The sequence below is a fragment of the Haemaphysalis longicornis genome, unplaced genomic scaffold, assembly GCF_048455015.1.
Source record: "Haemaphysalis longicornis isolate Haplotype H1 unplaced genomic scaffold, Haemaphysalis longicornis Haplotype H1 scaffold_10, whole genome shotgun sequence".
Taxonomy (NCBI): domain Eukaryota; kingdom Metazoa; phylum Arthropoda; class Arachnida; order Ixodida; family Ixodidae; genus Haemaphysalis; species Haemaphysalis longicornis.
In genome coordinates, this window is record NW_027526204.1 from 106,733,520 (window position 1) to 106,750,748 (window position 17,229).

Here is a 17,229-nt window from a genome sequence, read left to right on the forward strand (position 1 = left end):
GATTACAAAAATAGTTGAAAAAAGTGTAGCAGGTCCCTTTAAATTACTCGCAGAACGTAGTCAACCAACACATCCAGTAGTTAAATTAAGGGCCGCAAATTACCTCAGCCAAATATTACTGCTCTATGCCCATCAGATAACTTAGAAACTTGCTCCAAAAATTTTTTTTTGTCTTTGTAGGTCTCGGTGTTCTTGGCTCGCTGGAATGACGTCATTACGGTGGTGTACGGCCATCGGGCGGCTTTTCTTTCAGTTAAATAATAATAATACATTCATTTCATCATAATTGTGTACATGGTGACAGGTGCCCGCAGCTCAAAAAGAAGCTCCGGTAAAAGTAAAAAAAAAGCTTGACTGAAGCTGCTGCTGAAGTTGCACCACTGAACGCATTTGATAGCCAATTCAAAAAGAAAATTCGCAAAAGCAATGCGGAAACGGAAGGTGTATCTGCTGCGACGAGCAAATGACACAGCGCCGTTACGTGCTGGCGATAACTATAGCTTTCTCAGTGCTTCCAGACACGAAGGAAAGAGTGAAAGCCTTCATCGGAAGTGTTGCACAGTCCCTTTAAGTTCCCGAAAAATTGTTCCCGAGGGCGGTAAAAGTATGAGCAAAGCGCAGCTCCCGTCTATAGGACGTCCGGTAAACTTCGCAGAAGCCAATCGCAGCATGCGCTGCTGGTCACAATGCAAACACAAAGACACGCCTCCGGTGGTAAACACACACGGGCCGTATACGTGTGAAGGGGAATGTTCCGGATATAAGCTCCAGTCAGCCACCCACCCGGTCGGTGCTCTTCGACGCGAGTCGAAATATCCGCGCTTGGGCGTTGGCGCATTTCGCCTCTGATAGGAATGCAGTCGCACTACGGCGAAAAATCGACCCCGCGCGATCACTTCGGCCACACGCCCATAAGCGAATGACATCGGATAAATTCCCATTTCCTTTAATTATCGAGTAGGTGTCAAGCCACGTTCTTTCGTTCGAGTCTCCTCAATTATAAATAGTGCGACCAAGATGTCAGTCTATTCCCGAGGATCCGTACTGGCAGGTCTACTTTTGCGATAACACGCGCTCCACGAGCAGGTGTCAAGTACAGGTCGATTGATATATCCTCGTGTCACTGGATGTCTGTTTCCCCACGTAGTGTTGCTAAGGGATACCAGCACTCTCAGCAATGGTATCACAAGGCTCTCAACTTGACTGAATGGTACTTGGTACTAAATCGACTGACTGATGCGGAATCGCACTCAAAGGGACCGCGCGATGACGCTCTAAGTCTTCTATGTCTCATACCGTTGAATTTGTAGGGACATCACGTTCACATACATACATACATAGAGAGAGAGAGAGAGAGAGAGAGAGAGAGAGAGAGAGAGAGAGAGAGAGAGAGAGAGAGATTTATTAGAGGAATGCAGATATGTCTGCCGTCATGTTGTCGCCTACATGCAATTCTGCGGAGTGGGGAGGAGGGAATAAAGTCACAATAGGACGTAAGCCGGAAGAGAGCAAAGAAAGAAGTAATTAAAAGAAGTGAAAAAAGTGAAAAGAAGGGACGTAGCGTGTGGGTTTGAGACGTGAGTGTGTCCCAGATGGTTGCATAGTGCGACGATATTAGTCCTATATCGCTCAGCGACACCGGTGTCGTGGAGGTACGATCAGCTAGCACTTTCTGGTGAGACGAGGGCTTATTGCGGCTACTGCGGATCACCGGAAGAAAGTCGAGCATGTCTAAATGAAGTCCCCTGCATACAGTAGAGCAGGAAACAGCCTCGTACATAAGATCGAGTGCCTCCGTCGCGGTTTCCCAACTTTAAAAGCACTTCTTGGACCATGGCCACCTACAGAGCGGTTTCAAAGTATGGAGTGTGCCGCGTATGGCGACACGCAAATCATGTCGTTAGACTTCAGTTTGTTGCAACGGTCAACACCACGGACTAAGGACGTTCACGTACGGGTGCCTTCATAAGTAATTGGAACAAGGTTTCGTGAATATCACAAAATATTTGTCTTACTGGCTTTATGACAGCCATTACCGCTTCACAGGAAGCTTTTGGAATTAGGGAGGACTCCTTTAAACGCACACTAATGCAGTCAGTTAGTTTCCGGAAGTAGAAATGTTTGCAAATTTACGAGACCATGTTCCAATTACTTTTGATGGCACCTGTACACATGCACTGCACCTGTATAAAGAGTTGGCAATGAAGAGGGTTGAATGTAAGGAATCCCTGGTTATAAGAAAATCGCTTCATTCCCAATCTCGCTTTCCTTCAAGTGTTTTATGGTTCCGACTAGCGTCACTAAATAAATGCTTTTAGAGAATCGGCACTCTTCTCTCTCATTGTTATGTGCCGCCAGGATTTTCATTGGTCGGTCGGCACCACGTGACATTTGTTTACATATGGGCGCAGCCATTTTGTTTCCGGGCGCCCCCCCCCCCCCCTCTCTCTCTCTCTCTCTCTCTCTCTCTCTCTCTCTCTCTCTCTCTCTCTCTCTCTCTGCTGCATGGACGCTAGAGAGCGGCCGGTCACACTCAGCCGTCACAACCGGCGGCGGTTTCGTTGGGAGAGATGGCAACACTGCAAGCTAGAAACAAAATGGCCCCCAGACGCTGCCGGGTGCATGATGTGGCGGTACTCTTAAGCGTAGCTTATTTAGCGACGCTAGTCCCGACTTCTAAGCATGAAAAGGGAATCATATCCCCTTTTAACGAAGAGTCGCTTATAACGAAGCAAGTTCTCTGTCAAGCGGGTTTTGCTATAGCGAGCGTTTACTGTGTACCCCTTTTCTTCTTTTTCATAACAGCCTCCCGGAAGGATACGGACAACTCCACTCTCATCTTGCACTCAAAAATCACGAAAGAGGAATGGACACCCCCTCTTCCGTTAACGCCTCCTTTGAACACGCATAACGAGTGCTATGATGACACGCATTTTACCCTTTCCTTAAGCCTGCGACGACCTAAACGAAATCCTTCCTGGCAAGAGGCAACTACAACCCATCTTCCAGGACAACAACGAGACAAAGGGGAACAGAGAAAGAAAAACAGAGGAGAACAAGGAAGCGCACTCGCAGGCGACACTAAAGCGTTTGTCCTGCTTAGCCGACAGCACGGCCATACCGCGTTTCGCGCGCGCGCGCTCCGAGGAGCGAGCGAGGCACGCGGAATTAAAAGGTAAATCTCGTCCGGGTTCTCGTCGTATAAAACTCCGGGCGTACGGTCGCACCACGCACGCCCACACCGTCGGGAATGCTCGTTCTGTTTGTTTTTTTTTTTCGATTTTTTTTTTCTGCAACCACAAACCAGCCGCAACCGGCAGGCTTGGGCACGACAGAGAGAGGAAGAATTGAGAAGACGCGTGTCGCGTCGCTCACGACGACTCTCGTCCGCGCATTTAGTCCACCTCTGTCTTTGCTCGCTCGAACAGACAGCCCTGCAGGTCACGCCGCGCGCGCGCGACGACCACCGAGAGGCGCGTGACGACGCTGACTGGGACGGAGATGGCGAGGCGATGATGCTCCAGATTCTCAGCGCGGTTTGGTTTCGTTTTTGTTTCCCCTTGCCTTACCTCTCTCTCTCTCTCTCTCTCTCTCTCTCTCTCTCTCTCTCTCTCTCTCTCTCTCTCTCTCTCTCTCTCTCTCTCTCTCTCTCTCTCTCTCTCTCTCTTACCGTCTGTCTGATCACATAGTCACGCGCAGTCGCGTGTTTTCGAGCACAAGTCTGGCTGGTGGTTATGGTCTAACAAACATGTTTTTTAATCTAGGCGTTTCAAGAACAGGCGTCCGCCCGCCGGCACGCAGCCTTGTAGAGCCACTGACAGTGTTCGATCCGGACCCCTTTCTTGGAGAAAACACCTCCAGGATTATTCGTAGTGTATTCCTTGTTTGTTTATTTGTGTGCGTGCGTGTCACATCACCAACCCCCCCTTCGTTTTCAACACCATGTGGTGCAACAAGCCAGGCAGGCATCCTTACACTTTGACATCTACACATAAAGCAAACACTCGTTATAACAAAATCGCTTTACTCTTATTCCCTCTCACTCCAGTTTCTTACGGTACACGTGCAGTGATTTAAGAGGAAATCCTACCGCGCTTAACGCAATACTGCTTAAGTTTCCGGTTTCGATATGACAAGCGCATACTGTATGTTGATAGAAGCAGCTCTCTCTCTCTCTCTCTCTCTCTCTCTCTCTCTCTCTCTCTCTCTCTCTCTCTCTCTCTCTCTCTCTCTCTCTCTCTCTCTCTCTCTCTCTCTCTCTCTCTCTCGCTCTCTCTCTCTCTCTCTCTCTCTCTCTCTCTCTCTCTCTCGCTCTCTCTCTTTCTCTCTCTCAGCCGCATGAACAGTGGACCCTATACCTCGATCGTGATGGCTAACGAGATCATCAGCGGAACGGGACACACTGACCGTCCAAGGGCGAGCGAGGACCGAGACACGATTTCCAGCCCTAGAAGCAGCTCGGTTCATCGTTGTTTAACAAGGCCGGTGCATTCGTGGCATTGATTTTCTGCGGCAGGTAATAATGTCGGTCATTTGTCGCTAATGTTCGTGAGACTAATAATGCACGCAAGCTGTAGTCTCGGTACCCCCGAATGGTCCCCCGCTGAAAGGTCGTATCAGTCGCGTTGCACGCCGCTCCTTTACTCACTTTGAATCGTTGTAGCGGGATATTCATTCCGCGCTCTTTTCGAACACTTATTTGTCGGTGTAGATACGTTGGTGTAATGCAATCCCAAAAATCCGGGTCTAATTCTTTTTGTTGTTTTTTTGGTGGCTGGTCAGAATATTCGTTCCACAGACGCGGTTCCGTTGTAATTAGGCCGCGCTTAGAAGATACAGGCCAGCGCCCTGTTTTACCGATGCACGAGATTTATATGGGCTAAGCCACCGGTACTTATCGGCTACCGTGAGGGTAAATGGTTAATGAGCGTAATGTATAAAAAAGAAAGAACGCGAAGACCAGGACGTCGTAGAGAAAATGACGGAACGTAAGCGTTTTCTCGTTTGCTCCTATCAGTTGCAATCCTCTGTCTTTTTTTTTTTTTTGTTCTATTTGCTGTGTGAGCTCTACAACCTGAGGAGAAAGAAACAACCGAGTACGCGCATCGCTTTAGCAACGTGGAGCCACCTGGGCGCTGTGTCGTCAACCGGAAGGCGCCCTTGCGACCTTGGGCTCGCCGGATGTTAGATGACTCACGTAGTTTCGGTGTCTACGGAAACAATGGGCGTTACGGGTGAATTACACTAAGGTGCGGATAGACGAACAACACCAGGTAGCAGGTCGGAGGAAACGCGTGTTTGGCAAGTCAGCGCGCCACATGCTTGTTTCCCTCTAAACAATATTTCCATTTTTTTCATTCCGCGCTTGTTAGCGGCGAGCCGGTGATGATTCGCTACTATATAGACAAGGGGGCAGGCGATTTTGAGAAGAGCACCGCGGCGTATTTTTTGGCCGCCTCCAACGACGTTCTTGGATTCCATTCTTCACCCGGATTTAGTTGAGGACGTTCGTCCGGGGTACTGGCCTTTTTGTGAACTGATAAATAGAGTGCCAATGTATTGACAGATACGGGAATTCGGAATTGTTTACAATTCAGCTGTGAACTAAACATGACGTGCGAATGAAGCTCGGCATAACGATTGCGTCGAATTATATAGCCGTTACTCTGACTCTTTTCCAATGTGTACGTATCAGGTAGAGAGCTACACAGAATTCGCGAGAAAGTTCGGGCTTTCTCAGAAAGCGTATTCAGCTGACGGACCACGGCATGAAGAAACCCCGAGCAAAGGGTCATATACAGCTTCGCTGTATTATAATAGAAAAAACAAAAAAGAAACGTACCTGCTCTTCATTACTACGATACAGCTTCTAAGATAACCCGCCGCGGTGGCTCATAGGTAAGGCGTTGCGCTGCTGAGCAGGAGGACGCGGGTTCGATTCCCCTGCCCGGCCACGGCGGCCGCTTTTTTAATGGAGGCGAAAAGCAAAAACGCCCGTGCGTCAGAGATTTCGAGGCACGTTAAAGATCCCCAGGTGGTCAAAATTAATCCGGAGCCCTCCACTACGGCGCGCCTTATCGCCTGCGTTGCGTCGGCGCGTTAAACCCTTCAGTCGATCAATCAATCAAGGTAAACGATAATTCGTAAGGGAATGTAGATTAATTCAGTTTTCCCGCTATTATTTAGAATGCGCACCAAAACTTCCCAGTGCGTGGTCGGATTGACATCTCAATCGTGCATACAGCTGTACTAAAGCTGCTCATGGGAAATCCGAATTAGAAAAGCTGCGATCATTGAACTAGTCATCGTAAATCCCAATTAGACAAAGAAAGCATTTTGCTTACGTGCGTTTCAGTTTACACCAACACGACTATTCAAAAGCCAATAAGACACCCCGGAAACACCGCATACATGGTAGAGTACGGCCAACCTTCGCGCTACTCCACGTCTAGGCGTAAAGACTCCGCGCGTGCGCGACCGTGCTTCCAGTGCACCGTAATCGTGCTGGGTAGAGAGGACGCTACGGTATTCAGGGCTGTAGGGCTCGCGGCCATAAGGGGAACGTTTTGAGAGCTATGGACCGCATAATTACTTCCTCCCCGCTATTTCGCCGTCTCCCTCCCTCGCATCAGAGCACGAAGACGCGTCGCCGTGTAGGCCGCTACTCGCGGCCTCGTCTGCGGCAGCGTCATCGAACCGGGAAGAATATGTCAACAAGCTCCGCCGTACACCACCCTCTTTTTATTATCTTTCCCCTTCTCCAAGGTTACGCAGTGGCCGCAATTCCCGCTTTCGGGGCGAACGGGGCGGGGTGCAGACAAACGGCTCACTTCTTTATCCGGCTATCATTCTTTGGGCGCTCATTCAGAGATCGAAAATGAAAAATAATGAAAAAAGAAGTCTAATTGGCTTCCCTCGGCCGTTGCGTGAGCGGTGCACAGTCTGGGTTAATAGGAACAAGGCAAAAAACGCAAGCCTCGTAGGCGTATACAGGACCCGCCGTTTCATACCTGGATAGAACCGCCCAAGCGTTCCATCTAGCGCTTGTGGATTATTTTGTTTGAGTCGTTCTCATATAGAGCGAGACACGGGTGTTGAAAGACTGGTCGTCTGAGGAGAAGTTGGAGTGTAGGAAAAAAAAAATATAACTAGCAGAGCTACGAAAAGGGTACGACTACCGTAGTAAGACTTTAGTATACAATGCAAGGTTCGTATTTGTTCTGAACGCATCAACTTGTTAAAGCCGCCCGTTCAAAGGTTAAGATGATACAGCGTACTATTTCAGACTAAGTGATTCTCCAGCGGCATCATCATCGTCGTCGTTATCACCGCGTTTTATTTCCCGGCATTTTTGAGCCACGGACGGAGAACGACATGGTTATCGCTCTGGACTTCCGGGTCCTACAGGCGCTATCCTACTTAACCCTGTAATGATACGTGTGAACGGCCACACCAACGTATCAGCCGGCAACATTAACCCGCAGGGCACAGATGCATTGCTGTGAAGGTAAAGTACGGCTTCTGTAGAAGCGAATTTTTATGCATACCGAAATCGAAAGCTTCGCGATGAAAAAAAAAAACAAACAACCGCGGCAAAACCATAGGATGCTCGTTAAAGACAGGGAACTCGAAAAGATAGAATTAGGATCCGAAGCGTTATTCCTGCAGGTAATGAGTAAGCACATTGCGATTAAGAGGCAGCGAAAATGAATGATTCGTTTCCACTGACACGTCACTCACGCGTAACTACTGACGCTGCCCTCTCCCCAGTGATATTCCCTTCAGTGCAGTATGGAATCGTTTTAAAGCGTGTGCAAAAAAAAGGGGGGGAAAGTGAAGCGTTCTCAGAAAACGATAAATTTGGCTAGCATTTATAAAGTTAATCGCCTGGAATCACGTTTCGCTGAGTTGACGCCTACAAACGGTTGACGAGAGGTTGCAAATACTTCGTTGTTCCGAAGGTTTTGCTGTAACGGAAGTCAGTTATGCTGGCATTTGCCTCTACCAGTGGACACGGACCAGACACGCGAGTTTATATCGACATGTCATACCGCGAGGGACCTGATTTCTACGTAAATTCTATCGCTTTCTTTTCTCACGCGCCGGACAATTCAAAGTGTACGACGGCGACGGTATAGAACAAGTTCCTAGCGCAGGCCTCGTTTTGTAACAACACAATTCAAACTCCATTGCGTACCAACCTTTGTATTTCAAGCCATTATCGTTGCTTGAAGGACGCATTGGCCGGAGCGCGCCTGTACGAATGTAACGGTATGCTGTTGCAGACAATGGTATGTCATGTCTACCCAAGAATCTAACGACTTTAAAACGTAAGATTCCAGGAACCAACAGCACCACTACAAAATCCACGAAACTTAAACGGTATTGTTTGATTGATGTGGTAACGTAGGGTTTGCTTAAAGCTTTTTTTTTTGTCGACATGTTGCAAGTTTACGAAGCGGTTTCTGCATTATTTTTAATGTTTCAAGCCGGAAGTGAATTCACGTATTCCGTGCATCTTTGTGGAAAACGCATGGTAAACTGTTTCCACGGGAAGTTCAATTACCACCCGCTCTTTCGTTTGCATGGACGTAAAACAAGTTGTAATGGCATGACCTAAATGTGGTCTAAGGTTTAGGCGCGCGGTTCAAAATTTCATAAAGAACAATAAAAAAGAACAGACGAATGTGATAGGAAATAAACACAAAACGCAATGAAGAAACGAGAACTTACCCGAAGTCACTCCGAGACAGGCGACGACGAGCACAACGACGCATCCTGAGCAAGCGGCGAGGTTTTTCTTAAACCCCATCTTCATTTCCGTAGGAGCATCCGAGCAGAGGGGCCCCCAGCGTCACGCAATCGTTTCCATTCACACCGTCACCGACAAAACGATACGAGGCAAACACACACCACACGAAAAAAAAAAAAGCAGCTCTGTCACACACACAAAAAAAGAAAATCGCACTCGTCGACTGCCAAATTTCAACACTTTTTCTTCCCTCACATCGTTTCTTGTTCTCCGAGGTCTCCCAAACCGATGTCGTGTCCTTCCGTTCGACTCCGCGCGCAAACTTTCCAGTGGGACGTCGTCAAGTTCCTACGGAGTCCGGGGTAGCAGCATGCTTTGAAGAGTTCTCAAAACCTTGAACGCCGTGCCCGAGTTTCAAACGGTTTCTCCCGCCGATCTTGTAACAGCACTGGTCCGCGCGCGGAAAAAAAAAAATCACATCAGGGTCATTCAACGACGGCGTCTTGCGCTCAACAACACATCACTTTCTTTCGTCGCCCCGACGGACGCGACGACGTTTGAAGACACACAACCAACAGCGACGATTCCTCCGCAAACTCCGCAGGCGCACGTGACGAACACTCACGCAACACAACCACGAGCAACAACAACGCGCTGTGCCTCGCACCGTCGCCAGGCAAGGCAGCACGGCTGCCAGCTGCTTGCTTACCTTGGAGCGACTGGCGCGAAACTGCGCCGGGTCGTTTTCTCGGCACACCGCCTGCTCGTTTGTGTTCGCCGCCCTCGCTTCCTCCTCCCCCGCACCCCTTCTCCCTCCTCCATTTACAACGCCCGTTCTCTTTCCTCTCTCTCTCGACGTGCTCCGTGGCTTCCGCGCCGCCACCACGCAACGGAGTTCTCCGGGGTTCTCTTTCGACGTGCCACCGGCTGTCCCTAGATTCCCTAGACTAGGGAAAAAAAACTTCTGTTCGTTTTAGCCCACGACACGCTGTCTGCCTGTGCGGGTGCGCCAAAACGTGGGAGCACCTCCCAGGTGAGGATGCAACGGGGTTCTCCGGCTCCTCTATAGAGACTCGATGTGTCTCCGGATGTCCCTAAGGTCCCTAGACTATGGGAAAAACTCTGTGTTTTTTGCCCCCCCCCCTCCCCCCGCCCCCAAAGCCCTCTGTCACGCTGTCTTCGTGTCGCGTGAACCAAAACGTGTATCACCACTCAGGTACGCATGTCTGAACGATTCATTGCCAAAGCTGATTCACTTTGTCATCGTCATGGACTAGATCACGATCCCATGATTATAGGAATTGTTGTGAACGATGATGATTAACGACCACTATGATGAGTGACGGGATAAATATTTGTTGGAACCCCTGAGTGGCATTTGTCCGATATGCATCAAACGCTTGTTATAATGGAGACTTCGGGACCGGAACTGATTTCGTTATAACCGGTTCACCGTTAAAAGCGGTGATGATGTGCTGTCTTTGCACTGCTGTTTGAACAGCAACAAAACTTCGAAGAAAGCGAGATTTCGGATAAAGCGACTTTTCTAAAGCGAGAATCTGCTGTAAATTCTTTGCAGCGGCTCTTATTTGTACATACCTGACTGCATTTGTTTGATTGCCTTGAATGCCCTAGGCGGTAGGGCCTTTTTTTGAAGGGCCTTTTATAAGATGAGGGCCTTGTTTATGAAATGCCCATAAATTTTAGCGCCCTAGGCACTTAAAATCTCTTTCATCTTTCACTGTGCAGACGCAGGGACTGGGGTCGAGAAAAGCTTGACGAAAGCGTGACTGGCACCCGGAACCCTGAAAATGCAACGAATTACAGGCCATTCAGGTTGTGAGCACCGCACATCGGTTGAACCTATACCGCACTCAACCGCGCAATACTTTAGGTGATCGATTGTCAAAAAGTGTACCAGACGGTTACACGAACGCAATTCGACTATTCAGCGTTGGCGTTTCGTAACTATAATAAATTATCATTCTACGTACCACACGTTATCCTTGTTATTGTCGTTAATTATGATTATCGCCCGTGCAGCGTCACGTAACTGATGATGACGAAAATAGAACTAAGAGGATTGGCAGTTCTAAAGCAGAGGTGGCGATCGACGCAACGAGAAACCGCCATCGTGGCGTACCTGGGTTGAAAGGAACTGGCGTAGGGCATTTTACAGACGATAGTCTTTCTTGGGCTACTTAAACGCAGAAATTTTGGTCTATCTGTCTGTCTGTCTGTGACTCGATTCAGCCGCCCGGCCAAAGTGAACCAGAAACTACGCAATAGTTTTATATACTCACAGCCAAATCTAAATGTCTAAAAGCAGAAACTACGCAACAGTTTTATATACCCACAGCCAAATCTCAGCGTCTAAGTCCAGCGGCAGTGTTCATACTTGTCAACATCGTTGAAGAAGAAGAAGACATTACGCAAATATAAGAAAGAAAATCTATACACGAGTGATATTTGCAGTGTCCCTTTATTAAAAAAATTCACGGATGCTTGGTTTTTGCGATAGTAAAAAAAATACTGCATCAACGGCAAAAACCGTCGCCTGCTGTCGCCTGCGCTACCTGGCGGCATTTAAAGAAATATAAGGCAACAGAAACAAAAGGCTCAACTAAATGGTTCTGCGTTCCGCTGAAACGCGCATGGAGTAGGGCAACGTGGTTCTATAAACGTTGTAGTATGGCGCCTCGATTCACGCACGTCTCCGCTGTGCGGCAGCGTTGGCCTCCAGGCACCCGACTTGGAGCAGTGGAACATAAATTTAAATTGACTTGAGCAAACCTCTAGGGAGTTATCTTAGGAGGAACGACACGGGAGAGGAACGGCGTGATAGGTGAGCGGGAAAGAGAAAGGCGTCGTTAACTTGGCAGTGGCGCCAGTAGAGTATCGTATTTCGTCGACATTTGCAACGAAAGGCGCAGATACGCGGCCAATTTTTTTAGAAAGTTATTGTGCTTGGCGTTGTTGCTGATTTTGCAAAACGGTGAGCCGCGGCGGGCGCGTCGAGAAATACGGGACGCAAGGAGAAACACTGAGAGTTTCATTCTCCCTGGCAAAGGCGCCACCAGCTCCAAGCGCAGAGAACGTGACACACCCAGTCTGGCGCTCGTACGTGTGGACGTGTGGGACTTATGCTAGCTGGTTTAGCAGTTTGGCATGATCCTACATGTATATACTTCGCGGTAAAGTATTTTTTTCCCTTTGGCCTGGCGGCTGATTCAAGTGACAGACAGACAGACAGACAGACAGACAGACAGACAGACAGACAGACAGACAGACAGACAGACAGACCAAAATTTTCGATTTTAGGTAAAGAAGACTACCGTCTTCAAAAAAGCCCGGTCTTTTGGCCCGCTGTAGAGTTTACGCAACGCCTTGAAACTACACATTCGGAGTGAATGTTGTCCCACCTAATTCTACCACTGGCTCCTTCCGCAGTCAAGCCGATAAACGTATTCGCACTCCTTATATCCACGATGTTCCATCTCGTTGGCACCGTGGAAAATTACCAATATGCACGTTTGTATTTGCGAGTCGAGCTTAGCGCCTTCCTTCAAACGGAAGGCGTTGGGTAAAAACCAACCTCGCATTTTCCTTTACCGTTACGCTTCGTTTTACAACGTCGGGCTCGGAATGTCCCTAGGTTCAAGCCACGCGCTCGCTAGAACACTGCTGCGGTGACTCCTACACCGGAATTCCGCGAACCCAATGCCTTCCTGAAAAAGAGTTCTGTGCCGTGAAAGAGACGAGGCTCTGCTTACTTCCGTTACGATATGAGAACCGGAAAAAAAAAAAAAAAAAAAAAAGACTTCGTGTATTCATATGAAGTCACGCCCTGAAGGCGCCGTTTTTTTTATTATTATTTCAAACCCTCACCACAGCATGCGACAAAGCCCCGCGAATTAAAAGGAACGACAGAGCAAGCAAAAAAACAAACACAACTCCTCGGGCCCGGATCACCGCGTACGAGGGAAAACTACCTTTGGCATATAATTACGTGATCTCGCGCTGAAAGCCGATACAAAATTAAATTACCAATTACTATAGGTGCAAGATAAGAGCATGGTATTACTTCCGGCAAGTAAGAAGTTATTTCGACACTACTTCTACGTAACATATGTCCTCAGAGTATGCCACATACAATGCAGGCTGTTCTTCAATCAGGCCATTCTTCAATCCGACACTCTGGGGGTGTTTAATACTTACAGGCGTACTCTTGGCCTTGTTATAACTGCCGAATGTGTGGGTTCAAACAAGCGAACTAGCTGGTCAGTTGTACAGACGTCTACGAAATCATGCCATAGTTTTAATCTCTGAAGCACAGACAGCGTTGTCGGGCTTACGGGAGTTTCATCGGCCCGAGATAATTTGTGCCCGCCGTTGGTCAATTCAGAGCGGCCCAGATTAACGCGCAACCTGAGAAGCAACAAACAAACGTACAGTGAACTCTCGCTATAATGAATTCCTCGGTACAGGAAACTTGTTTCGTTATAAGCGATGCTTTTTAAAAGAGGATTTATGATTTGCTTTCAATGCACTTGTAAAGGACACACACCGATAAAAGCGAGGTATCGAATAAAAAGGTTTCGCTATAACAAAAGTTTATGCACTTCCTCATGTGGCTCGATAACTGCATCCACGAAGACCGCGAGAAGATTGCATGATGGTGCCGACTGTGATCACTATATAGGGGTATCTGGGACGAATGCTTGAGAGTGAGAAGCTTTGAGATACGAGCAAAAAATATTTTATGACGCTGCAATTTACGATCGAGAGTGCGCAATAAGCGAACGTAGTTGACGTGTATGTCTGGGAAGATCGCCAATCCTGTTTAGGTTGTGAAGATCGGATTGCGCCGTAGGGAAACAAGACAACCGGCGTCCTTTCGCGGTCAACAGGCGCCCCAATGGCGGTCTCGGCCCAACGAAAAAAAGATTTGAGGGAAATCTCAGTATTGGCGGCAATATTGTCCTGTCAGAAATACGCACGCACATGCATTTAGCGGGCGTGTTCTGACTGTTCAGCGACATACTGTTCAGCGACAAGTCAGACTGTTCAGCGACGTAAACGTGGGACGCGAGCTGTATCCGAACTATGGACAGCGAAACAAACATTTCCCACGCTGCGCTTGTGGCGATACGCACGCTGCTTTCGTGGCTAAATTTAAAGTTCGCGCCGCTGGGACCACTCGAGAGTTTCACGACGACGCCCTGCGCTTCAATTTCACCGGTGCTTGGTGAGGAGCCTGTCCCTCCTGCGACGGCCCTGGCTGCGACTCCCCCGCCGTGACCCCGTCCCACACGCTAAACTTAGAGTAGCTGAAAAAGTCATCCGGCAACACTGACACGGAGTACGATTCGTAGGGCTGAGACAAGGCGGACAGGAACGACGGGCTTCCCACGCTCTTGGCCTTGTTGTTGGGCTCGATCTTCTTCTTGTCCTCTTCGTCCACGGTGGTGGTGGGCTCCTCGATCAGCTCTTGCGGGACGTCGTCGATGGTGTACGCTACCAGGCGGCCTTCCTCGAAGCACTTGACGGTCTTTACGCCGTCGGCGAGGGTGATCTGCATCTCGCTGCACGTGCCGCTCTGCCTGCCGCACTTTTCCACCGTACGGCTCCTCTTCATTTTGCACACGTACCGGGTAGGCGGTAGAAGCCTCCCTTCTGCTGACAACAGGGACGACGGCCACACTGGCGGTTGCACTTCTTTGCCGCTGGACGGTTTGGACACCTTTTCTTCTTCCGACAACGATCGTGTTAGGCTCGATGACCGGGGCGCCTCGACGGTGTCCACGGTTCTCTCTGAGTCCGGTTCCATCTTTCCGAGCTTGAACCGTGTCTGACGCGCGAAGAATCACGGTGGCGGTAGGCAGGTCCGGAGGTCAGCAGCGGGAGGCGCCGAAGAACCCATAAGAGGAGGATTATAGGAGGTGGCGCAAGGGAACGTGTTGTTGCTAGCAGAGCTTGTACCAGGCGGTTCGTCAGCGGTAGTTTGACGCGGAGCGTAATTAAACGTTGATCCTGCACACACCTCACTGGAGGAGCCGGATGTGTTGTCCCGAGGCAGCTTAGGAGCTTAGGAGTCGAAAACGCGCCGCAGGGGCCATCCTCTTACTCCGGCCTGCTGTTGGGAAGGCGCCGTTACACCTCCGTCGTTGTTCCCGGTGGAAATCCGAGTATGCGATGGCGTGGGCTGACGTAGCTCATTGTCGCTCTGTTTCTCTCGCCACTACTCGGTGGAGAGCTGCCTGTGAGCCAAGCTAGGCCTCATGGTTGTGATGATCCCCTCTGCTTGACACGTGCCCGATCAGGGGGACTGGCCAGGATTAATGGGTAATTACAGCAGGAAGCGAGGAAGGGGATGTGAATAATTGCTAACACGAGGGAAAGAATTCAGCGAAGTTCGCACTCACGTGCAAGACTTGAATGGCGAAGCTGTTTTAGGCGAGCATTGCCGGGCACATAGTTAGGTTTCAGTATCGTTATTTATTTGCACAGTTTCGGTGCTAGCAATCGTCATCACGTGCATCAAAGAGATCGCAGTCTTCTTCGCGGCCAGTGTGTGGAGGCAAAGTCATCCTCAGCATTGCAGACTTCCACGAGCTCTTCGTCATCGACTCGATCGCAGCGGTGGCGGGCTCTGCAAGTCGTCTCGGCAAGGACTGTGCACTCGTAACTATGTGTTCACCATTTACTTTAATTCCACACCCAATTGGATGTACCATTGGATGTATCCTACTTTTTCCACAACTCCCATTACGTAATCCCTCTCCCCTAGACACCAAAATTCGCTAAAGCGTAACATGGCGTCTTTGTATCCCATGCACACAAAATAAATGCGTGTTACCACCACCATCCAATCATCCATAATGGCTTCTAGAGAGTGTGGCGGCCGCGGTGACCTCTCCCAAACAGGGTGTCTCTTCACCTTTAGCTTTGGCGCTGGAGCTTTTTTTTTCTCTTTTTTTGCGCGAGCAGGGGACTCGGCGGTCGCCGCGAGGCACTTGCTCACAAGGGCTTAGCATTTTCTTGCTGCTCGAGGATTTTTCCAGTTCCTTTTTTTTTGTTTTTTGCTAAAGCCACTACTCGTGCCACGCTCGGCGTTAGCCGCGAGGCACGCGCTCACGAGCGCTCGGCATTTTCTTGGTATTTTTTTCTGGAACGGCGAATTTAAGGCCAACAACAAAACAAATGAGCCTTCGTGGCAGAGGCGTTGCCGCTTCCCGCGGCTAAAATGATTGTCTATCAGTCTGTTTTCTGAGTAGGCGGCGAAACAGATGACCACGCGGACAGCGTGTGTGCCTTCAGTCCTGCCTAGATATTCGCATGTAAAACAAAGTACACCAGGCGACCACACAGCGTAGGGGGAACGCTTCGCTGTTCACCATGTTTCAGGCGACGCTACCGCCAGCGGTACACGCAGTATTGCCCAGTTCATGCCGATGGCAACCAAACATTTGGACTACTTGGTTCATTGGGTGGGGTAACGAAGATGTGGACTAGTTGGAGCGCAGCCATCTTAATCTATCACTTATTGCTGTCTCGCTACCACGATCAAGACAAATATGCGCAGAGTTGATATGCGTGTGTGTGTTGGAGGGGAGAGAGAGAGAGAGAGAGAGAGAGAGAGAGAGAGAGAGAGAGAGAGAGAGAGAGAGAGAGAGAGAGAGAGAGAACTGGATGTCAGGTTGGGCAGGTTGCATGGTGCGGTTTCATATTTTGACCTAGCGAGAAAAAAAAGACAGCAACACTGAGGGAGACCACGTAACCAGCGCTGGACTGACAACTGTCATGTTATGGAAAGGCTGTCTCAACAGTGCCGCCTGACGGCACTATAAACACTCCACTAAAGCGATGTCCATCGGCGTTTCCATGAAAAAATGCCGCGTCTGGTACTACTTCGCCCTCTATTAACGTAAAGTAACGTAAAACTAACCCTACGTAACCCAACAAACAAAAAAATGATTTAATACACCGAAATATAAATTCAGCCGTGGCAATTACAGTCGAAAACTAAAGATGTAAAAAAAGAAATAAAGAAGGCAAGAACCGGACTCGCACCACGTGCTTCGGCAACAGGAACCTACAAGACGGAACCCCTACACCACAATGGCTTTTTTTTGTTTTTTTGCGTGGTATTTATTGCACTAGATGTCAATGTAGGAAACGACATTTACAACACATATTTACAACTATGTACACATACAAATGAGTTGATTACAAGCTGGAAAAAATCCCGCCATTTCCACGAAGTGAATGATGATGAGAGGGGCGAAGCTAAAATGCTTCTCTGTAAAACCGTGAAACATTCGCCCAAACATCATATAAAGACTCGACACGTCAAGCTTTCCACCGCTCCGTTGACAAGCCCGTCGACGACGTCGATATTTGTGGTGATTATGTAGGGATTGTTTAGGACGATGAGAATCTCCATGGGTAAGTTGGCGAATTCGGTATGTGACATT

The 17,229-nt window shown here is 48.9% G+C and overlaps 1 protein-coding gene across 1 annotated transcript in view; it reads right to left on the reverse strand.

Moving 5' to 3' along the window:
* LOC144159059 (sushi, von Willebrand factor type A, EGF and pentraxin domain-containing protein 1-like) overlaps window positions 1–9,561 on the reverse strand; it is a 119,432-nt gene extending 109,871 nt beyond the window's left edge. The window contains exon 1 of the mRNA XM_077690316.1: window positions 8,734–9,561. Coding sequence (XP_077546442.1) covers window positions 8,734–8,818 — 85 coding nt within the window. The 5' untranslated portion in view covers window positions 8,819–9,561. The remainder of the gene's footprint in view (window positions 1–8,733) is intronic.
* Between the last annotated feature and the right edge of the window lie 7,668 nt (window positions 9,562–17,229).